A 21,916-nucleotide genomic window follows, 5' to 3' on the forward strand; every position below is an offset into this window, starting at 1 on the left:
GGGAGCCCCGGCCATGTGGGGCCAGGGGGGGCGGAACCCTGGGGGCACGCCCCGCCCCTCCCGCCGCTATTTGCATAGGGGCGGGAGCAGCGCAGTTGAGGGTGTATTTACATAGGGGGCGGGGACAAATCTGCATTTGGCGCGGGACAGCGCCGTGCTGGGAGCCACCGCCCGGCCCCGGCTATCATCTTCCCCCTACACTAACCCCCCCCCGCCCCACCAGCCCCCCCGGAGCCTTCCTCCCCCACGCCAACACCACAGGAGAGCGTGGTTTTGTTTTGTTTTTTTTTTTGTAAAAAATGGTTTATCCTTTCCATTTTTGTATAAAACCCAGGGGAGCAGCCGAGCCCCGAGCCCCCCCCCCCCCGACTGCTGCCACCTGGCAAGGTACAACTTTGTGTCAAACTTTAAATCTAAAGCCCATACCAATGTTTTCTCCTCTCTACAGTCAATTGTCTATGCTCTTCCTTTGAACTATGACTTAAAAAAAATTCCACGTATCCCAAGATTTCTTCTGTCCCAGGTACAGTACGATGACGGGAGGGAGACGGCTGCTTTTTTTTTTTTTCCTCCTCTCTACGCCGTTTTTTGTTGTCCCTTCTTCCCAATCAGAGACTTGTGGATGTGGGGGATGACACCTGCGGAGAGAAGAGGAGGATTCCTGTCAGATAATTCCCAAAAAGCTCCGAGAAAATCTCGATTCCCAGCGGAGTTTTGTGACAACCCGGCACAAACGTTTCCTTCCAGTCAGATCTGGGGAAGCAGTGAGCCACCGGTATTTATGCCAAATTCCCATGTGTTTTCCTGTATTTTCCCCCCCCCCTCTTCTCACTAAAATTGCCAGTTAGGGACAGGAACGAGGGAAGGGGGCAGCAAGGACGATACCCACCTCCACCGGCAATGGTGGCTTTGATCAGGGAATCCAACTCTTCATCGCCACGGATTGCCAGCTGCAAGTGACGGGGAGTGATCCGCTTGACTTTGAGATCCTTCGAAGCGTTCCCCGCCAGCTCCAGCACCTGCCGAGAAATCGGCAAGACACTCGGGATCCCGAGGGACGCAGGATTTATTTTTTTTTTTTTAATTTATTTTATTTATATTTTGGTTTGGTTTGGTTTTTTTAAACGGAGGAAGGCAAAGCGCGGGGACCTACCTCGGCAGTGAGGTACTCGAGGATGGCGGCGCTGTAGACAGCAGCGGGTGGCACCCACTCGCCCGTGACTGGTGGTGCGAGTCTTCAGGTGTCTGTGGATCCGGCCCACCGGGAACTGGGGTGGGAGCAATCAACACCTCCTTAACACCTATAGCCCCCCCTATACGCCATAGGCCCCAAGCGACTCCCCACCCTGCATGTCTATGGCTTCAGGAGCTCCTAGAATGACGTTAATGACGTTAACGTGAGTTTAACGAGGGCAGGGCTGAGGGAGACACAAAGCCAGATCCTCCCCCGCACTTCTCCCCATGGGATTCCATCATAATTATCCAAAATTAATCCTCACACCCTCTCTGTAGGAGAGACGGATCCTGCCCAAGTCAGGACACAGCTGGGAGCAAACAGCCCCCGCGGTCCTCGTCCCTCCATGATGACGACACAAATCACAAAACATTAATTTTTTACCCAAAAAGAAAAATAAAAAAAGAGGGTTTGGGGCAACCTGCCCACCAGGAAGTGGAGGTTTTACTCAGAAATTCACGTTTTATGATGAGATCGGGGAACCAGCGGGCGCCGCTGTGCCTCACCTGCAGCCCGGCTCTCTGTGAGCGCGACACCGCCTTCGCCTTGGCCTTCCCGCTGTCCTTCCCCGCCTTACCACCAGCCTGCAAGAGAGAAACGCACCTATTAATTAATCTTAATTAAGCCAGAGAGACCTGCTGCACTGTCATCCAGAGGCAAGCATGCTCTCTGCCGCTGCAGGAAACTTGTGGCCTCTCGAACAACCCAAAATGAGGTGAATTCGAGGGGACAAGGTGGGGGCTCCAGGGGTGTGGCAGCTGCTTTATCACCCCGGGCGTCTCCCTCTCTCATTTCCTGCTACTGCTATTCCCATTATTTTCCAGTAAACGCCAAACGGGGGGACAACCAGCCCAAAGAACCGTTTGGTTTGGTGGTTTGGTTGTTCTGTGTTTTTTTTTCCAGCAGTTGTGAGAACGGTTTGATTTCAGACTCATTTGCTCTGCTCTGAAGGCACGCGCTGACACAGGTCGCGCAGCAGGATGCTGTTTCTGTACATAGGAATTTGCAGCCCAGGCCTGTGGAATTCAAGGGCAATCCCCTTCCTGCTCCAGAGCAGAAAATCATCAGGAAGCCCCAGAAATCATGGATTTAATAAAAAATCGCGTTGTAGGGGGCAGCTGAAACCCCAAAGTGCAAGAGTTTGGAAGCCACCAAGAAATGAGGAAGAACTAAACATGGGTTTGCCAGGTTCTCTCACATCCGCCTTAAGGAAATCGATCGATTCAAGGGATATTGAAAGAAACCGTGATGTCACTAACAGCTAACGAGAGCCACTTCTAATGAAGGTGAGAGCAGCAGACGGACGCAGCAGGCCAGTCAGAAAGAGCCTGCGCCCTCCACGTGAAAAACCATGTTACCCAACCCAAAATCTGGTCCTTTTAAGAAACAACAGAAACTATAACCCGTAAAATTAAGTCTCCCAGCCCACGACGAGCGGAGAAGAACTGCAGAGGGAAAGTGGGGCCCTAAAAACACACTGGATACTGGTAATCCCTATTTTTACACCACATATTGATTCCCACAATCCCCATCCCCTTCTAAAAGAAGGAATTATGGCTTACTGTGAGGGAGCTGAAAGCTGCCACCAGGCGTTCCCACTCATTTAGGAGAAACCGCAGGATCCAGAGATACCCAGGAGACCGAGGTGACACTAATTGACCACATTAATCCTTAAAGTAAGACACCAGCTTAACACGGGAATGTCCAAGATCCACGTCCTGTCCCAGCAAGGTGGGAGTTAACACCATGCACTTGCACCGGCTGGGGAGCGCCAGCCCAGTTTAAAGGGGGAAATATTTAATCTGGAGGTGATAAAGCGCGGAGCGGCGCTGGGCCAGGTTGGCAGGAGAGCCAGGCCAGCATCCCGCGGCACCGAGCACAGGTGGGTTCTTCCCCGAGGCTGCCAGCAGTGATCCGGCTGTGGGAATGCTGGCACCTGGCAAACCCGCTCGGTGTTTTGGCAGCTGACACCCGGACAGGAGTGTCTGTAGAAGCGGTTGGCTCTGGTTTGTTAGGAGAGCAGCTGAGGGATAACTTGGAGACGCATCTAGAATCGCTTTGAAGTGCCGACTCGACGCTGCCTTCACTGCAGTGAAGCATCAGGACTTACTTTTATCAGTAGAAAACATCATTCAGTAAAACTTAAAAAATCAGGAAGGGGGATTTGGGGATATTTCCTTGCTCTAGAAATAAAAGGCAGCTCTGGGAAAAGCCCTGGCTGTTCACACTGAGGGCTTTTATCAGCCAGCTGTGAACTTTCCCACTTCTCCATCAAGTTTTCCAGCTGTCAGCTGCCCGCCTGATGGTTCTTTACACGATATTTGACTAAAAAGAGGGAAGAAAAGTCTCACAGCGGAAGTACCGAGGGTTGTCTCCATCTTCACCAACGTCGAAACCCTCTGCGGGGTTTGCAGAGGAAACGCCGCAACAGTTTCCCACAGCTGAGCCGCCACCGGCTCCCTGCGGAAGCTCATCCCCCTCCCGGCCGCAGTCCCAGTGGAGGAACAAGGGCTCCTTGACAAACATAGCGTTCACAGCACGCAGATCTCCTCCTCCTCCTCCTCGGGAAGCAGCGCTTGCGGGGGCTAAGTTGGGTCGGAAACAGCAGTGATTCGATTCTTCATCTGGAGGGGACCGTGCTGACAGGCACAGGAATGCGACGTCTCCTTCGCTTCTCCCCACAGAAGTCACTCGCTGAAAGCACATTCCCATACCAAAACCCCACCGGATTTAACACACTGGATCTCTCGCAGCAGGCAAATGACTTTTTTTTTTTTCTTCTTGTTGCTTCAAACACGACTAAAATACTTCAAAAAGCAACTTTTTATCTATTGCCACAAGTTCCGAGATACCCTCCGGCAAGGGTTGCATAATCTCAAAGCGTTTCCACGTCAACCCTCAGCAACCCGGGGCCCTTATCTCCCGCCTGGGAACCTCCTCTCCTCTGTATCCTAACCGACAGTTACAGACCCTGCAAACCGTGACTTCCACAACTTTCAGATCCCAAGCCACACGAAGAAGGCATCAGGGAGGATGAAACCCCAACCTTCTCCCCGCACCGTTGCCACAGAATCAGACTCTGCCGAGAGCCAACGCGCACAGAGATGTCAGTTAGAATCTAAACTGTGGAAATCCAATGCTCCTTGGGGCAGGGGCTACCTGGGCGAGGCAGCGGTGCCGCTTGACAGACATCCTTCAGGCCACTCTGACGCGTTTTACACCCTTGACAGTCACTTCCTTACTACACAATCAACTTTTAAAATATATTAAGCACGGAAAGTAGCTGTAAAGAGGCAGTTTCCCTCCAAAAGCCGATGAAATAGAGGCAGTTTCCCTCCAAAAGCCGATGAAATAGAGGCAGTCACGGTGTCTCCCAGCCTCCCCGGGAAAGCTTTGACAGCACAAGGGAGTCACCGGCTCTGCCGCTCGCTCTCCCCTCCGGCCCGATCGGCGGGGCCGGCTTTTCGGGAAGCGGCACAAATCCTCTCCCGAGGGGCCTCGCAACGAGATGAAGTCGGCGAGAAGCTTCGGTTACACAACGGCGGCGGCCCCGGGGACCGCGGGGCCTGGGGGGGGGGGGGGGGGGGGGGGGGGAGTATGGGGGGGACAGCGGACCGAAACGGTTTTCGGCGCATTTCCAGGCGCCCGGTCAACGGGAGGCTGCCGGGGGAGCCCCGCGGGAAGGGCAGGGAGCGGCGCCGTGCCCAAGGTCACGGATCGGTGACAGAGCCCGGCACAGGAGCCACCCGTTTCCCCCCCCCCCAACACCCACCCGTCCCCCCCCGCCTCCGCGGCCCCGGTCTCTCGCCGAGAGGAACGGCAGCCGATGCCCGACCCCGGGTCCCCCGCTGACAGCGGCGGCTCCGGCCCCCGCCGGGCGGCCCTGTCACCTCCGGGCCTGCGGCCAGCCGCCCCGGCCCAGCGGGGAAGCGGAACGTCCCGGCCTCGACCTCCCACCGGCTCCGCTACCGGTCCCGGAGCCCCCAGAGGAGCCGGACCGAGCCCGGCCGCCGCCCCCGCCCCTCACCATGGTGCCGCCGCCGCCGCCTGAGCTCCGGTCCCGAGTCCGCGCTGGAGCCGCCTCAGGAGCCGCCAGACAATAACCCGCCCGAGCGCGAGGAGGGAGCCCGGCCTGCCGCGGCGGCCCCGAGCCAATCAAGGCGTCCCATACTAGTTTGAACATCCGGCTACCGCCAATCCAGGCGCCGCTTCTTGCTCCCTCACTGGCTCCGCCCCGCGGCCCGTTTAACGGCTGTTTTTCCTTTGCACACGGCACACAGGGGTGAGGGCGGGGGGCGTGCCCGGCGGCTCCGAGCCGGTGGGCGGTGCAGCGGAGTGACGTGATCGCCTACCAATCGAAAGAGCCCGGCCGTCTCGCGAGAGGCGGGGCCGGACAGACAGACAGCTCGAGCAGCCAATGGAAGGAGAGAAGCCTTTCCCGCCCAGTCTCTCCCCCCGCCCCGGTGTTGTTTGTTTGCGCGGGGAGGGGGAGGGGGCGGATGCGGCGCTGAGGAGAGCGGGGCGGCGGTGGGGGGTTCGCCCGGCTCCGCCACCGTTCCAGGCGGGCCCCGGGCCCCGTTCCGCGGACGCGGTCCCCGTCAGGGCCGTTGGCGGGTCCCGCCGGGTCTCCCCCGGTCGTGGGCCGGGGTCTCCCCGGGCAGCGGGGCTCGGCTCCTGACAGGGCCCGGGGCCCGCGGCCTCTGTAGGCCTTAGGACCGCTCCGTACACCCCCGGTATCGCCGCCCCACTTCTCCCCTCCGCCCGCTTCGGGGGTGGACGGAGCTTCCCACCCGCTCCCCGCCCGGCCCAGGCCCTGTCATCACCACCACAGCCGACTGAAGGGCTTGGGCCTGAGGCGCAGTCTAGAAAGACTTAAACCTTGCTTATAAACGGCTGCGCTCGGCCCAGCCCGGCCGCTGCCTGTGCCAGCTCAGTGCCCGGAGGAGGCGGCTGCCGGCACGGGCACCACCGAGGTGAGGGGAATCCTTCTCAGGTGACGCTGAGGCCCGGTGGTGGCTCTGAGTCCTTCCCCATGTGTTTTTCAGGAAATGCAGAAATAAAGGCTGCTCCTGCCCCTCCTGTAGGGTAAGGAGGGCACTGGCAGTGAGGTAACACAGACCATCCCCGCAGCCCCCTCAGCCCTGGGGGGAGGGATTTGGGCCGGGGCTTATGACACGGCGGGGGACGTTGAGAAGGAAAAGGGATGGTTGTTGGTAACGGCAGGGATAAAATACGGCCAAAATAAGCCTCCCAAATTCCTGGTCCAGACTGTCACGGGATGGGGAGGGTTGGGGGTGTGCTAGGGAAGAGTGTGTCACAGGAAATAAAACCTTTAATTTCTCAGGATGAGCCCATTCCAGCGTCAAACTGAACCCGATTTACGTGACAGGGTTAATTTTATATGAGGAAATTGGGATTTTAGAGAGCGAGGGTCGATGACTTAACAGGAGCAGCTTTGGGAGCGTTAAGCTCCTGCGCGGCGCAGCCCCTGCCTGGGGATGGTGGAAGGAGCTCCAGAGCCTGCCCTGCCCCAGGTAGGGGAGTGCCGGGCTGGGGAGGAGGAGGGGACGAGGAAGGCACCTTTGCCCTGTCACTGTCCCACCCTGGGTGTCCCAGGCGCCTTGGCTCACGCCCCACCCTGTGCCTCAGTTTCCCTCCAGTGCCAGGCAGAGTGTGGGGGCCCCTGCCCCTCACTGCAGCTGCCGTGGGGGGTGCCCGGGTGACCCTGCTGGGGGCCCTGAGCCCCTCCCTGGCCCCGCAGCTGCTCCCGTTCCCCACCCTTGGAGGGAATGCTGCCTGCACCTGCCCCGCAGGCAGCAACTGCTGCGTATCCAGGGCCCCCCCAGCTGTCCCCCCGACAGCCCCCTGGCTCCGTTTGGGGAGGGCCGGAGCAGCTGCCCACCCCGGCATGCAGGGGGACATGGGGGACGGGGTCCCTGGGGATGCCACCAGCTGCTCCCCGAGGGGCGAGGGACCCCAGTCGGAGGGGATCCACCCCCCCCCCCGCAGCCAGGGACAGGGTCAGGCCAGGCCCCGGCTGCCTGCAGCGTCGGGGACAGGCGGCGTCGGTGGCGGCGGGTTTGCGGTGCCCGCGGCGGGCGGCAGCGGCTCATGCGCAGGCGGCTCCCGCTCGTGTCCTCAGATGAGCCCGTGCCCGCAGGGAGCCGCAGAGCTAAATGCGGCGCGGGCTGCGGCGCCTGCGTCACCGCACGACGGCCAGACGCGGGCCGCCTCGCTGCCGGGGGCAGCATGGGATTGCCAAGACCCTGCCAGGCACGGGCTGCACGCCGCGCACATGGTGGTGAACGCGCCACGCAGCCGTGTGCGTGGCGCGCAACGCCTTGTGCAGGGCACGCATGCCTTACACACGCCTGCTCACCACGCCACGCAGCCGTGCGCGCGGCGCTCATAGGCTTGCCGGGCTGGTCTGCGCACACCAGCATGCCTGCGTGAGCTGCGACGCACACAACACGCATGTGCCATGCCAAACCCTCCTCCCTCCCCACGGTGCCAATCCCTTGCACCCCCAAGTGCCCCCCCAGCTCCCCGCGGTGCTCCCCGCAGCTGCCCCGGCTCCGGGGACCCCCTTTGGGGACAGGGTCCTGCCTGGGGACAAGGTGGCCCCTCAACGCGCCCGTGCTGGGGACCCCCGTGTGCCCACTCTGTGCCACCCCCAAACCCTCAGGACACCTGTGTGTTCCCCCCCAGAGCCCCGAGGGTCCCCAAGACACCCCCACAACGCCACTGCTGCCCCTGCCCACCCCATCCCTTACCAAGACGGTGGCACTGGTGAGACCCTCCTGTGCCACGGACAGTTGGGGATCCCCCCCCCAATCCCCCCTCAAGGAGTGAGACGGGGCCGGGATGGGTTTTTCATTCACTTTTCCGCATACTTTTTATTTGTTACAAACATACAATTCTTTAAATATAGACTTGTAAAACTCCATTTGCAAAAATCTGCTACGGTAAGGAGTGCTCGCTAGCATGAGGAGTTCGTCACGTCGGGCGTCGTCTTTGCTAGTGGTAAAATCCAGGACCTGCCTTCGGCAACCGCCGGCCGCTCCCCGGCGTCTCCCGAAGCCGCCCCGCCGGCCGCAGAGGAGGGGGGGGGGGGGAATGGGACCCCCCCCGGGCGCCGGCAGCCCCGCGCTGGGCCGCCTAAAGTGCATGGTTTGCTTTATTTTTTGTTTTTCTTTCATTAAAAAAATAAGAGGAATAAAACTTTCTTCTTTCGTCAAGGTACTTCGGGGTGAACGTTTTGGTCTCTCAGCAGATATTGGCCGAAGCCAGTCCCGGCCCCGGTGGCTCTCAGAGGAGGATCCGGCTCTCTCCCATGCCGATGCTTTACCAACCGGCCGGCACGTTTCCGCCTCTGCCTGGGGTGAAACACGTGCCCGGGACGGGAGAGCCACCCGTGCCGGACCCGCTCTCGGCCGTTTGCGTCAGCATCGGTGCCTCTCCTGCCCGCCGGTAACGCCGTGGTTTCGAGGCCTTGATGCCACCAGCAACCACAAACCGCCTCTGGCGGGAGCAGGCGCCGAGCGCAGTGCCAGAGAGACGCCGGTGCGGGGACTCCGAGGTCTCGCCTACAACCGCCAGCCTGGCGGTCCGCCACCCCGCCATGGTGCCGTGCTCTTCGCCGGCCATCCCCTCTCCCATCTTGGCTTGATCCAAGATCCGTTCTGGCACCTGGATTCGGGATCTCACGCCGACGCACCAAACGCTAGCTCCGCTTGGCACAGGCACCGCCGGCTCGACCGGCTCCGCGAGGAAGAGGAGGGCGACAGCGCCCGCGGCCAAGCCTCACCCTACGTGGAACATCTCTCCAAGCATCCATGGAGACGCCAGCAAGCCGCCGCAACGCCGAGCCGGTTCAGATTTCCCGTCGGGAACCCTCTCCCAGCAAGCGCGGCGGCAAATATCTGCTGAGAGATTCCTTGTGCATCAGCTCAAGTACCGTCATCACTCGCTCACGCTTCTTTTTTTTTTTTCTATTTTTTTCTTTTTTTTACTTTTTTTTTTTTTTAAACTTTTTTCTTTTTTACAAGAGAAGCCGGCGAGAGGGGTTTGTTTTGTTTTATCACCAACAAGAGAAACCGCCGCTCTCCCCAGCACGGCAGCCCTGGGGACTGGTCACCTCCCCCTGGTTCATCCTCTGCCGGCAGCGAGGGACCAGGAGGGGATTCTCGTGCCCGTGACCCCAAAACGGCTGGAAACAAGGCAGGATAATTCTGATTTTCTTCCATATTTTTCTCTTGAGGGGGGAAAAAATTGAAGTGGTTTTTAACTTTTAACAGAGCCGCTGACGGCTCCCGGCTCTCAGCCCGGACATTTTGGGTATTTACATCGATTTGGGGCGCTATACAAGATATACACGATTTCTTTTTTGTACAGCGATAGTCGCGCTCTTAACCCATCCCTTCTGGGGCAACAGAAATCTGGAAGCTCCAAGAATTTGGGATATTTTTTCCCCCCTTCTGGTTAAAAAAACCCAAACACAAAAAAAAAAGCAATTTGCCCATTTTCTACAGAATCCAAACCAAAAAAACCCCCAACCAAATCTCATATATATACACACACGCGCGGAGATGTGTATATACATATATATATATATAAGGGAACAATCAAACCCTCCGACCTGCTGCGCGCGCCGCCGCCTCGCCACCGAATTCCCAGCGCCCCGGCTGTGGGCAGGCGTTTTCGGCAAGGTCTGGTCCGTGGAGAGATTCTGGCGCGGGCAGGAGCCCGGCTTCGGCGTAACCGTCATCCCGCTTTCCTCGGGGAAACGCTCCGCCTGATCCTGGGTGGCACACATGTGCGCGTGGGGAGAGGGGGGGGGCTCCCTGCCAGCTCCCCCCTCTCAGCAGCCCCAGCCCGCCGTCCGCAGGCTAAAGCAAAGCAAAAAAAAAACCAAACCCCAAAACTCACCAAAAAACCCATCTCCCCCCTCGCAGAAACCACCTGAGTCCTCGCTCACACCTGAGGTGTGTCCGCCCACCTCTCCGAATCGCTCTTGCCAGCCGCTGGCAGGTTAAAAAACCTTTTTTTTTCTTTCTGATTTTTATCTTTTTTTTTTTGGATGGGTTTTTGTTTATGTTTGTTTTTTTTTTCTGCGAGATTTCTTCCCCCGACGCGCTCTGCTCTTCTCACCCGTTTGCTGGAAGGTCAAATGGAGCTGCGGAAGGTTTCTGTACATAGATACATCACTTCTCCCGCAGGAGAAAGGGTTCTGGTTGCCAAAGCGAACGCCGGCTGCGGCACTGGGTCCCGTTTTTACGGTTGTTATGATTTTTTTTTTTTTTTGGCGTTATTTGCCTTTTTTCCTCTTCCACGTATTTCCTAAGTGGCTACCGAGAGCCGAGCCGGGCCGGCAGTGACCCCGCCGTTACCCCAGAGTAGAAAGGTTAAGGCTAAATTACCGCAATTCAGCCAAAAAAAAAAAAAAAGGAAAAAAAAGAATATATATATATTTTTTTATATATATATATATATCTATATATATCTCATCCTCTTCAAAAATAAAAGGAGAGGTACTGCCTGCGTCTTCGCAACCGGCTCCTGGCAGCCGAACGCTGGCAAGTCCATCACCGTGGAGCCAGGCGTCCCCCCCAGCGGCTGAGCGGTGGCCGCCCTCTCCCCCGATCCGGAGCCTTCCAGGCGGCGTTTTGTCATTTTTTTTCTCCGCGGCAAAGAACTGAAGGCGCTGCGAACACAAAAAATAGACGGATGGGTGGATACAGCAGGACGTCACTGGAAAGAGCTGCCTTAGGGTACAAAATACAGTACGGACGCGGTTCGGACATCGAGATAAAAGACTATTGCTCCCGTGTGAGTGAGGAAACCCAGTCCTTTGCGACGGAGAAGAATTAAAAACGGGATAAACGGAAGAAATTCGCCTTAAAAATCCCTTTAAAAAGAGCTACGGAGGTGGGAAAGGGCGGGATAGGGTTTGCAGGACGGACGGACGGACAGACGACATCCCCCGGGGCTCTGCTGGGTTTTGGGGCGAGGAGGGGGATGGAGTTGGTGTCTGTCCCCCTGCTCCTGCCTCGTGAAGACGAGTCGCTGCCGGCCGTACCTCGCTTCCCAATAAATACGGAGCGAGCGGAGAGAAGGAGACACCAGGATCCGCGACAATAAATTAAGGAGGCAGCTGAGACTGGAGGGCGGGCAGGCGCAGGCTCCCAAAAAATAAGCGGAAAAATATTAATTTAAAACAAGTCCTAAAACTGGAGAAGCCGTCGGACAAGAAGACCTTGAAACTTTGGAATGAAGAGCGACGAACCCCGGTGAGTTCAGAGTTCCTGGGATAACGTGGCTAAAAAAAAATACCTTTTGGGAAAGGGCAGGATTGACCCGATTTAGCGAAAAAAAGAAAAAAAAAGAAAAAAGAAAAAAAAAAAGACCATTTGAGAGTGGAAAAATCCATTTAATACGAGAGGCGATGGCTGGAGGGAGCCACTGGCTCCGGCGCGCTGGCCGAGGCGGCAGAGCCAGTCCCTGCTGGTACGACTAGGTGCTTTTAAAAAAAAAAAAAAAAAAAAAAAAAAAAAGGAAAAAAGAGGAAAAAAAACCCCCAAACCCCCCAAAATGCCAACACCGAAGGCCCCAGCTGCCGGGGTGCGGAGTCCCACTGGTGCCACCGAGCCGCCGCTGTCATCTCCACCAATGTGAGGTACTGGGGAACGGCGGAGAGTCGGTTTTGCTAAAGAAAAATAAAATCCAGGTGAAGAGGAGAAGGGGCGGATTTCGGTGCCCAAGGGTCCCGGTGGCGCCGCCTTCGGTGCCGGCGAAACGGTAAACGGGAAGGAAACCTGGCTGGGCCATCCCGGTATGGAGCTGGCGTTCGCCAGAGGCCGCCTTATTTGGAGAGAAGGGGAAGATCTTGCACCCCGTTGAGCTTTCCTTGTGCTTTGTGCCTGCGTGAACCTGCCTCTCTCTGCGACCCCCCCGCGGCCAGAGGAAAAACAGGAGGGGGAGGGGGGGCGGGAAACAGTAATAAATTGTCAAAACCGAGAAAGTCTTCCTTAATTCCTTAATTTTCGGGAACCTGCCAGCTTCGCGCTGGCTTGGGTGCAGGTTCCAGTTAGGGCGCCCGGAGTTTAGCAGTTTGCATCCCAAAAAAAAAACGGAGAAAAAAAAAATATCTGGAAAGAGGAAGGGAGAAAAAAAAAAAAGGAAAATAAAGGAAAAATAAAGAGAGAACGGACGTTGGTCCAGATACGGCCCCCCCGCCCCGGCTCTCGCTTCCAAAAGCGCCGGCTCCGTTGCTCTCCCCTCCCGCTGCCCGGCTCCTCTTCTGCCGGTGAGGGTTTCGGAGCGCGGCGGCTCCTGTCGGCGCGGACGCCGGGATGCTGGTTTCGATGGTGGTGGGGGGCACCGTGTCGGCATGGGCCGGGCTTTGGGAGAGGAGAGAGGATCCGGGCGGTTCCACCCTCCCACCCCCCCAAAAAGCAGGGAGTCCTTGGGGCTGGGGGGGGGGGGGGGGGGGGAGGTAGGGAAGGGTGCCGGTGCCGGGTCCCCCGTGGCGGGGGGACGGTGGTGGCTCGTCCCGGCGGCGGCAGGGTGTGTGCGAGGGAGGGAGGGACGCGTCGGCGTCACGGTCGGGCCGGTTTCTCTCTCTCCGGTGGCGGAGGTTGGGGGGGGGGGGAGGGGAGGGTGCTGGGTGCTCGGGGACCCCTTCGCCCCAACGCGGGGGGGAGCCCGGGGGGGGAGAGGGGGAGGGGGGGAAGGGGGGGCTGTGGGGGGAAGGGGGGGGCCGGCAGCGGGGTCGAGGGCAGGGGAGGCTCAGTCGTCGTCCACGTCGTCGCCGTCGGAGTCGTCGCCGGCGCCGCTGCCGCTGCCGGGACCCGGCGGTCCGGCGCGTCGGTCGTAGAGCTTGTCCCGCTGGCGCTCCTGGATGTCGCGCATCTCCTCGGCGTAGCGGCAGAAGGCTCCGCCGAACTTGGCCCAGGCCTTGTAGGGGACGGTGATGGCGTTGCGGTAGGACGGCTTCACCTCGCTCACCCGCAGGAAGACGCCGTACTTGTTGCAGCCCACGTCGAAGAAGAAGCGCTTGGAGTCCACGGTGATGGAGGTGCCCTCGGGCAGCTCCCCGTAGAGCCCCCCGCCGCCCGGCCCGCCGCCCCCGGGGCCGCCCAGCTCGTCCTCCTCGCCCCCGTAGTCGTCGATCAGCTTGGCCAGGGCGTCGCGGAACTCGATCAGGCCCTGGGCGGGCAGGGCGATGGTCTGGCCGCTCTGCAGCCCGGGGGGGCCGCCCGGGAAGCCCCCCGGCCCGCCGGGGCCGCGGTTGACGGTCTGGCGGATGCGGAGGAAGCGCCCGCGTTGGTTCTCCTTCAGGTCCAGGTAGTACTTGCGGTTCTCCCGCACCAGGAACTCGCTCTTGAGGGCGCGGCGGGGGCCGGGGCCGGCGCCGTCCTCGCCGGGGGGGCCGGCGGCCTGGGCCAGCTGCTCGGGGCTGGAGGGGCCCAGCTGGGCGTAGTGCTCGATGAAGTCGCCCAGGTAGTCGCGGAACTCGGCGGCCACCGCCATGGAGAGGGTGAGGCGGCTCTTGGAGCCGCCCGCCCCCACCTCGGCGATCTTGAGGAAGCGGCCCTTGGCGTTCTGCTTGACGTCCAGGTAGAACCGCTTGTTCTGGATGTCCAGCCGCTTCGAGGCCAGCTCCTGCGTCTCCTGCTCCGGGCCCGCCCCGCCGCCGCCGCCGCCGGACCCCCCGCCGGACCCGGACCCGGCCCCGCCGCCGCCGCCTCCTCCGCCCCCGCGGGCGGTCGCGAACCCGCCGCTGCCGCTGCCGCTGCCGCCGCGCTCGCTGCCGCTGTCCCCGTCCGCCATCTTGTCCGCCCGCCCGCCCCGCGCCGCGCCGGCCCTTCCGCGCGCGCCGCCCCGCTTCCGGCGCGCGGCCCCGCGCCCCGCCCCGCCCCTCTGCGACAGGGGTGACGTCACCGCCGCACTCCGCCGCGCCGCCGCGGGCGCCCCTCCCGCCCCGCCCTCCCGTGTCACGTGGCGCGGGGAAGGCCCCGCCCGCCGCGTCCCCGCGCGCCCTCTGCCGCCGCCGGAGCCCCGCCCCCGGCTAAGCCCCGCCCCGGAGCGCCGAGCCCTGACGTCACCCGCGGCCCCGCCGCTCCCGGCTGTCACTCAACGGCCGCCGGCAGCCCCCATTGGCCGCGGGCGGGCCGGCCGGGCGGTGAGGCCCGGAGCCCCGCCCCGGGCCACGCGTGACGTCATGGCCGGCCCGCCTGACGTCCTCGACAACGTCAGTAGCACAAGGGGGGGGGGGGGGGGGGCGCCACGCTGGGGATCTGGCAGCCTCTGGGCCCTCCCCAGGGGGGACGACACGACCCACCGGGGACCCTTAAACACCTCCCGGGGCCCCACGGCCACCCCCGGGGACGCCCTGGGGACCCCCGGGGACCACCAAGGCAGGCGTCTTCTCCGAGACACAGCAGCTGGCAGAGCCACGGCCCCTCGCTGGGCCGGCAGCCACGGCACGGGTGGCCGTCCCCCTCAGCCAGCGGGACCCCGGAGGGACCACGGGTCCGAGGAGCGGCCGCGGCGCCGGCGGTTTCTGTGACCAGGGGGACGCCGTTTGAGGTGGGAGGTCCCCGCGGGGGAGGGACAGGCCCCAGCTCGCCCAGAAGAACCCAGGGAACCAGCGGCCACTCAGCCCCCCCTCGGCCCCCGCAAGGGGCTGGAGATCGTCTCCAGGGGCTGGGGGCGACCGCGGTGAGGTCACGCCTGACCAAAGCCGTCACCTGCTACGGTGACACGGCAGTGACATGCCAGTGGCAGGTGGGGGGGGGGGGGGTAGGTGGGTGTAGGAAGCTACCTGGACCTCAGGGGGGGTCCTCTGCCGCCATGGTGGGTGCCGCCTTGGCTGTGTGGTGAGGCCACCCTGGAGGACTGTGTCCATTTGTAACCCCCCCAGTACAGACGGACAGACAGACAGACAGACAGCCCCCCCCCCCCAGGGTGTAGAGCTGGGGGCACGGTGCAGCCAAGACCTCCATTTTGGGGGACATCTTGTGTGTGTGCGTGTGGCTATGATCCTCTTTGGGGTCTGCGGGGGGAACCCAGCCCGCCCTTGGGGGGGGGGGGGGGGTATTTTGGGGAGGGGGTGGGTCCCTCGCCCAGGCTCCCGAGCAAGCCTTACTTCTGGAGCCCCCCAACCAGGGGAACCCCCAAAAGTCACACCCCAGGGCCCCCCCCATTCCCAGCACCCCCCCGGGGCAGAGGGACAGTGAAGGTGGGCTCCCCCCACCCCAAATACCGCTCCAAGGTCACGAGCACCTTCCCCCCTCCATGCCCCCTCCCCACTCACAAGGACAGTAATACCTTTAAATTCCCCCCTCCCCGGCCTGTCCCCATCCCCCCAGCACCCATGGGTGCTGCCCCCCCCCCCCCAGTGCAGACAGAGTCCGGGTCTCCACACACAAACTCTTTATAGGGGGGGCACACACGGCGGGGGGGAGGGGGGGGGGTGGCTCAGCTCGGCCCAGAAGACGCCCACTGGGTGCTGGGAGGGTCGGCGTCACCCATGGGTGCCAGGGAGGGGAGGGGGGGTGTCGGTGCAGCCCCCCCCAACTCCCCCTCCCCAAGCCATGGGGGCCTCAGTGGGGCAGCTCATGGGGGATCAGCTTGTAGTGGGCACCGCAGGAGGGGCAGCGCTGGGCCTCCCCCTGGTGCAGCCAGAACCAGACGACGCAGCTGTTGTCCTCTTCGCCTGGGGGGGGGTGAGGAGGAAAGGAGGAAGAGGAGGATGGGATGGACGGACGGACGGACAGAGGGAGGGGGGTGGGACGGACACACACGGAGTTGGGGGGGGGGGGGCACTTACAGACGCAGCCCACGATGCGCTTGTTGCTGATGGAGGGGACGAGGTTGGGGTCCTCCTTGGTCCCCGCATAGCGCTTCGGTCGGAACATGCTGTAGGGGTCCTGGGGGGGCGGGGAGGGGGAGGAGGTGAGCGGGGGGGCACCCCCAGACCCTCATCCCCCCTCACCAAGGACACCCCCGCCCGAGACACCTCCCCCAGCTCCGAGCTCCCCCGCCGGCCGCCCCGCACTCACCAGGCCCTTGTTCATGGCCTCCAGCACCTTCCGCTCCAGCCCCGTCGCCTGCTCCTCATCGCTGGCGAGGCCACCTGCGGGGACACCGCCGTCAGACCGGGAGGCCGCGGCCTCGCCCCGCCCCCCAATTCCCCCGCCACCTCCCCCGTTCCCCCTGTGGTACCGCCGCCGCCCCCCCTCCCGCATCCTCCCCGGCTCACCGGGGACGGCGAGGCAGCGGGCGGGCGCAGCGCGGGCGGAGGCGGCGGGCAGCAGCCGCAGGGCCGCGCTCACCCGCAGTAACCTTGAGGCCATGGCGGCGGCGGCGGCGGCGGCGAACAGCACTTCCGGGCGCGGCGGCGGAAGCGGAAGTGGCGGCGAGGGGTGGGGCGGGGCGTGCGGCTGAGCCACTCCCCTCGGGCTGTGGGCGCGCCTCGCCCCCCCAGCGACCAGAGCCCCGCCCTTAGCGACAGGCCCCGCCCGCATGGGCGACAGAAGCCCCGCCCCCATCGGCGTGGCCCCGCCCCTCTCCGCGGCCCCAGGGGTCACTAGGAGCTCGGGGGGGGGACGGACGGACAGGGACGGTGTCACCGGGGACTTGGGGACAGGGACGCCCCAGGACAGGCGTCCCCGGGGTGGTGGGGACAGATGGCCATGGGGACAGGGACACCCCCGGGGGGGGCAGGGACAGCCCCCCCCCCCCGGCCTCAGTTTCCCCCCTGCCTCCCCCGCCCCGGGGAGCCCCGTCAGGGCTCGGCTGCTTACTCATCCCCATCGATCCCCACGCCGCTCGTTAGCCATCCCCGCCGCTAATTGCCTCCCACAGCAGGTTCTAAAACCCCCCCAAGGGGCAACAAGGCTGGGGGGGGTCAGCGCCGCCCACCTCCACCCGGGGGGGGGAGCCCAAAACAACCTTTATTTATTTTTTTTTTTTAATTACCCAATTTTAAGGCCTGCGCCCGTTTGGGACCCCTCCTGGTTTTAGATGCTGGGGTGAAGGGGGCACCCATGGGTGCTGCTGTTGGTGGGGATGTGGGGAGTGTGATATTAAAAAAAAATAAAATAAATAACCACGGGAAAAAAAAAAAAAGATCGCGATGGGGGGGGCCGTGGGTGCGTGCCAAGGGAGGAGGGCAGGAGGGAGGGCGCAGGCTGGCCCCGCGGCAGCCGCCCCAGCGCTCGCTGGGACGGCACCCGCCCGCCGACACCCTCACCCCCACCCCGGGGTGCCCCGCTTTTTGGGGCGGGGGGGTGGGGGGTGAAAAAACACACACCCCCCCCGCACACACACACGCGCGCACACAGAGGACAGGACACCCCGACGCCGGTTGTGGGCCCCCCCGCCGGCCATGGGCATCCAGGGCATGGAGCTGTGCGCCGTGGCCGTGGTCATCCTCCTCTTCATCGCTGTCCTCAAGCAGTTTGGCATCCTGGAGCCCATCTCCGTGGAAGGTAACCCCGCGTCCGTAACCCCCCTCCCCTTCATTAATTTTAATTAATTAATTTATTTTCAGCCCCCCCAACCTCATCTTGGGTTATCCCCATCTTTCCATACCCCCCCACACCCTGGTTAAAGGACCTGTTGGGCCCGTAAATGGTCTCTGTGGGGTAAAACCTGTTTTTTGGGGGGGGCACCCCCCCAGAAGAGGGTTTGGGGGTGAAGCCTGAGGGTTTGGGGGTGTGTGGGGAGCCAGCAGCCCCCCGCCCTGCCCCCCGCACATGCCGCGTCATGGCCCAGCCTTGCTCTGACCTTCCCCGAGGGGCTGGGCCGGCTCCAGCACAGCCCCCCCCTCCCCGAAACACCCCGCTGAGGGGATGCTGGGGACCCCCCAGTCCACATTGACCCCCAAACCCCTCCTGAGGGGTGATGCTGCGGGTCTCTGTGCCCCTGTTAACCACTGAGACCCCCAAGGCAGGCTGATGGCGACCCCCCAAGCCCACAGTGACCCCCAAACCTCCCCGAGGTGGGACATCGGGGGCCTCCAAGCCCACGACGACCCCCAAAACCCACGGAAGACAGGACACCGGGGACCCCCAAATCCTGCATTGACCTCAAACCCCCCCTGAGATGTGACAACAGAGACCCCCAATCCCCCACCGACCCCCAAAACCCCCCTTAGACGGGAGGTTGGAGCCCCCCAATCCCAACCCCACCCCAGCTGGGCGGAAGGGGCTCGGCGCTGCCCCTTCACACCCTGGCAAAGCCGGCTTGGCAAGAGACTGGGGGGGTTAACCCACCCCCCAACAACAGCACCCAGGAGACCCCAGGGTTTTCCGGGGTGTCCCTACCGATGCAGCACGGCGGAGCCTCTCCCCAGCCGTGGCCCGGTTTTCCCAGCCTGAAGTTCCCGATATCCCCGTCTCGGCGCTGAACGGGTCCGCGGGGGCTTCCCAAGCTGGAATTATTAATGAACCATCATTTATTAATTACCTTCCGCCAGGGCAGGCGCGGGCGGGAGGGAGCATTAGCGGGGTCGGGGTGAGAGGCGGCTCCAGGATGTTCTGCGCCCTGGGAAAGTGCTGCCGGAGGCGGGCACGGGTTCGGCAGCTCCTGGGGAAACCCTCTGAGTCGGCGGTCTTCTCCCTCGGGATGTGAAACCCAGAGTTCCCCAGTTTTCCTCCAGGCACGAGGGGAATTTGGGGTCCGCCATCGGGTTGGGGGGGCGTTGGTTTTAAGCAGGGTCAGATCCGGGCGGGAAACAGCCCGGGATCGAGCGTAGGATGATGCGGAGAGGCTGCTGGACCCCCACGGGGGTCTTTGCCGGCGTCTCCCAGCAGACGGCGGCGATGCCGAGTTGGAGCTTTCGTCTGTACGGCACCAACCCGAGGGGCTGGAGCAGCTGCTGGCGCAGACCAAGTTCACCAAGAAGGAGCTGCAGTCCCTCTACCGCGGCTTCAAGAATGTGAGTCTTGGGGGGACCCTCGCCCCGGCCCCCCACCGCCAGGGCCGGGGGGTGGATTTTGGTGGAGCCGGGGTTCACCGGGCGCCCGGTCTCCTCCCCAGGAGTGTCCCAGCGGCCTCGTGGACGAGGAGACCTTCAAGCTCATCTACTCGCAGTTCTTCCCCCAAGGCGGTGAGTCGGGGGGACCCCCAAGGCCAGCGTGGGGGTGCCGGTGGGGGGGCTGCATCCGGAGAAAACGCCAAATCCCGATCCCGGTGCGTGCCGGGGTGGGGGCTTCACTGGCTCTTGCCTTCCTCCCCTCGCAGACGCCAGCACCTACGCGCACTTCTTATTTGACGCCTTCGACGCTGACCGTAATGGGGCTCTCTGCTTCCAGGTGAGCGTCCCAGCACCGCCTCCGTGCCCGGCTTCTCGCCGGGAAAAGCCGTGCCAGCGCCGTGCTCCTCGAGCCGCGGCCGGCTGTAAGCGTGCCCAGCGGCGTGATTCATCAGATCTTCCTCACCCGCGTGCGGTCGGGGATAAAAGCTCAGCACAGCAGCGACGGCCAAAATCTTCGGTCTCCTCGACGGCAGGAGCCTGTGCCGGGAGAGTTCCAGGCACTGCGGCAGGGGTGGCTGGTGGGGGGGCCGGTGCCGGTTTTACCGTGGTGATTAAAAATAGCTACAAGCGAGAATAGAAACGGGATCAATAGGAAAAAAAATCCCCTGGGCATCCCGCGATCGATGGCAGCGCTGCGGCACCATTGGAGGGGGGCAAACGGCCGAGCCAGCGGGGACACGGGTCCGTCCCTGGGGTCTGGGTGAGACGGCGGTACCCATGGGACATCTCCGCTCACAGCCGTGGTTCCTTTGGCAGGATTTTGTCGTCGGCCTCTCCATCTTGCTGCGGGGGACAGTGCACCAGAAGCTGAAGTGGGCTTTCAACCTCTACGATATTAATAAAGACGGCTACATCACTAAGGAGGTGACACGGGGACAGGGGAGACACACGAGGGCTGGGGGAGGCGGGGCAGGGTGGGAGCATGGCGGGGGACACCCAGAGAGGGACAGGGACGGTGGAAAGAGGTGCGGGGGGACAAAGGTGCCCTCATTCAGAGGGTTCTTGTCACCCTGAGCCCCCCCCTCTGTCCCCTCCTAGGAAATGCTGGAGATCATGAAGTCCATCTACGACATGATGGGGCGCTGCACCCACCCCACCCTGAGGGACAGCGCGCCCGCCGAGCATGTGGAGCTGTTCTTCCAGGTGAGACCGTCCCGCCTCGTCCCCTCCTGGCAGCCGCCAAAACCCCCCGTGTATCACAGGCTGGGGGCTGTCACTGCCGCTGGGGACGCCCCCGCTGAGCCCCTGCTCTTCCCTTGCAGAAGATGGACAGGAACGGCGACGGCGTGGTGACCTTCGAGGAGTTCCTGGAGACCTGCCAGAAGGTGAGGAGCTCTGGGTGGGCTTCAGCATCACCGCCATCCTCCTCCTCCTCACTGCCAGGTCTTCAAGTCAGAGACACAAGCCCGTTCTGCATCCCGTCCCAAAATGATGTGCTGGGGGGGTCTGGGAGAGACGGGGGATGACAGCTCTGGTCACCCCGGGGCCGATGGGAGGAGGGGGACCAGGAGCTCTGACTTCTCCCTCCCGCCCCAACCAGGACAAGGACATCATGAGCTCCATGCAGATCTTCGAGAACGTGATCTAGAACCCAGGACCACCTGCTTGGCCCCGCCAGCGCCTCCGCGAGCGCCCGAGGGGAACTTTTTTTCTACTATTTCAGTCAAAACAAGAGGTTAAAAGAAAGAAGAAAATAATCCACCTGGCTCCCGGCACTCCAGTTACAAGAGACAAGAAGAGATACGGATGACTTTGCCGGCTCGTCCGCCTGAGCTCCCCCCAGCACGGCGCCTGGCGATGCCCGCTCCGCCAGCCGGACCCATTTTGGGGGGCTGAGCCCCCTCCCAACGAGGATCCCTCTGCCCTGGGTGGCACAGGAGACCTCACTGCAGCACAAACCCGGACCCCTTTCCCCGGGAAGCGAGCCTTCAGGGAGGGGACCCTCTGGGGAGGGGGGTCTCTGTATCGCAGCCGTGAAACGGCAGCTCCCGAAGGTCGAAGGTCGACTGAAAGCACACAAACCTCCTCTCCCCTCCCGCCCCCTGCATCGCTTAAGGGGATCCACAGTGACAAGGGAGGCCGCTCCCCACCTTCCAGCGGTACAAGAGGAGAGGGTTTATTTTCTAAATAAAAGAAATGGCGATGATTTAGGGATGAAACGTGCCGCCCGGGGAGCTGAGGGGGAAGCAATGGCTGCACGCATCCCCGGGGGGGCCGGAGAGGGCGACCCCGAGCCCCCGGGTGGCGGCGGCAGAGGCGGCTTCGCTCACCGAAGCGGTGGGACGCGGCCGGGAGGGTTCTTTGAGTTATATCTGCTTTTTTTCCTCCTCACAAACGGGCCGGCGAGACCAGGCCGCGCCTCAGCCAGGCCCCTACCCCAGCCCTCCCCGGCCCGGCCAGGTCCCCTCCTCCGCAGCCGCCTGTTGCTCGCTCACTCACTGCGTGTTTCCATGAAATAAAGGTGAGAAACACCCGCCTCGGCCCGGCTCGCTCCCGGCCAGGGGCTCCGCCGGCCCCGGCCTCGGCGCCGTCATGGCGGCGCTGTCATGGCGGCGGGGCGCTGTCATGGCGGCCGCTCCCCGTATCCTAGCAACGCCGCCGCCCCTCTTCCTCCAGCCCGGGGAGAGGGGGAAGGC

At 62.5% G+C, this 21,916-nt stretch overlaps 4 protein-coding genes and 1 long non-coding RNA gene across 6 annotated transcripts; 1 reads left to right on the forward strand and 4 right to left on the reverse strand.

Annotated features, from left to right (window-relative positions):
• Positions 1-394: 394 nt before the first annotated feature.
• LOC128149948 (histone H2A.V-like) lies at positions 395-5,432 on the reverse strand. Its single transcript, XM_052805572.1, is given in 6 exon segments — positions 395-638; positions 890-1,019; positions 1,154-1,201; positions 1,203-1,268; positions 1,741-1,818; positions 5,262-5,432. Coding segments are annotated over 6 exon segments (540 nt in total). The 5' UTR covers positions 5,418-5,432; the 3' UTR covers positions 395-576.
• Positions 5,433-12,971: 7,539 nt separating this feature from the next.
• On the reverse strand, positions 12,972-14,075 carry PURB (purine rich element binding protein B). Its single transcript, XM_052805560.1, has one exon. It carries the CDS (start codon positions 14,063-14,065, stop codon positions 13,022-13,024), a length of 1,044 nt encoding a protein of 347 aa, XP_052661520.1. The 5' UTR covers positions 14,066-14,075; the 3' UTR covers positions 12,972-13,021.
• Positions 14,076-15,655: 1,580 nt separating this feature from the next.
• Positions 15,656-16,774, reverse strand: LOC128149947 (cytochrome c oxidase subunit 5B, mitochondrial). Its single transcript, XM_052805571.1, has 4 exons — positions 16,500-16,774; positions 16,300-16,373; positions 16,068-16,167; positions 15,656-15,953 (listed from the first exon to the last, which is right to left on the reverse strand). The coding sequence occupies exons 1-4, from the start codon at positions 16,762-16,764 to the stop codon at positions 15,841-15,843; spliced, it is 552 nt and encodes a 183-aa protein (XP_052661531.1). The 5' UTR covers positions 16,765-16,774; the 3' UTR covers positions 15,656-15,840.
• Positions 16,775-17,627: 853 nt separating this feature from the next.
• Positions 17,628-21,018, forward strand: KCNIP3 (potassium voltage-gated channel interacting protein 3). The gene is made up of 8 exons (XM_052805581.1): positions 17,628-17,730; positions 19,057-19,181; positions 19,283-19,352; positions 19,487-19,557; positions 20,037-20,144; positions 20,319-20,423; positions 20,543-20,605; positions 20,821-21,018. Exons 1-8 carry the CDS (start codon positions 17,628-17,630, stop codon positions 20,866-20,868), a joined length of 693 nt encoding a protein of 230 aa, XP_052661541.1. The 3' UTR covers positions 20,869-21,018.
• LOC128149956 (uncharacterized) lies at positions 17,634-21,901 on the reverse strand. 2 transcript variants are annotated; one of them, XR_008237894.1, is made up of 3 exons: positions 21,720-21,901; positions 18,579-20,726; positions 17,634-17,753 (listed from the first exon to the last, which is right to left on the reverse strand). It is a non-coding gene; the product is annotated as an uncharacterized LOC128149956 (long non-coding RNA). The 2 variants fall into 2 exon arrangements; XR_008237895.1 differs by lacking the exon at positions 21,720-21,901 and having other exon boundaries at positions 18,579-20,107; positions 20,575-20,827.
• Positions 21,902-21,916: the final 15 nt, after the last annotated feature.

Source organism: Harpia harpyja, chromosome 13 (genome assembly GCF_026419915.1).
Source record: "Harpia harpyja isolate bHarHar1 chromosome 13, bHarHar1 primary haplotype, whole genome shotgun sequence".
Lineage (NCBI taxonomy): Eukaryota > Metazoa > Chordata > Aves > Accipitriformes > Accipitridae > Harpia > Harpia harpyja.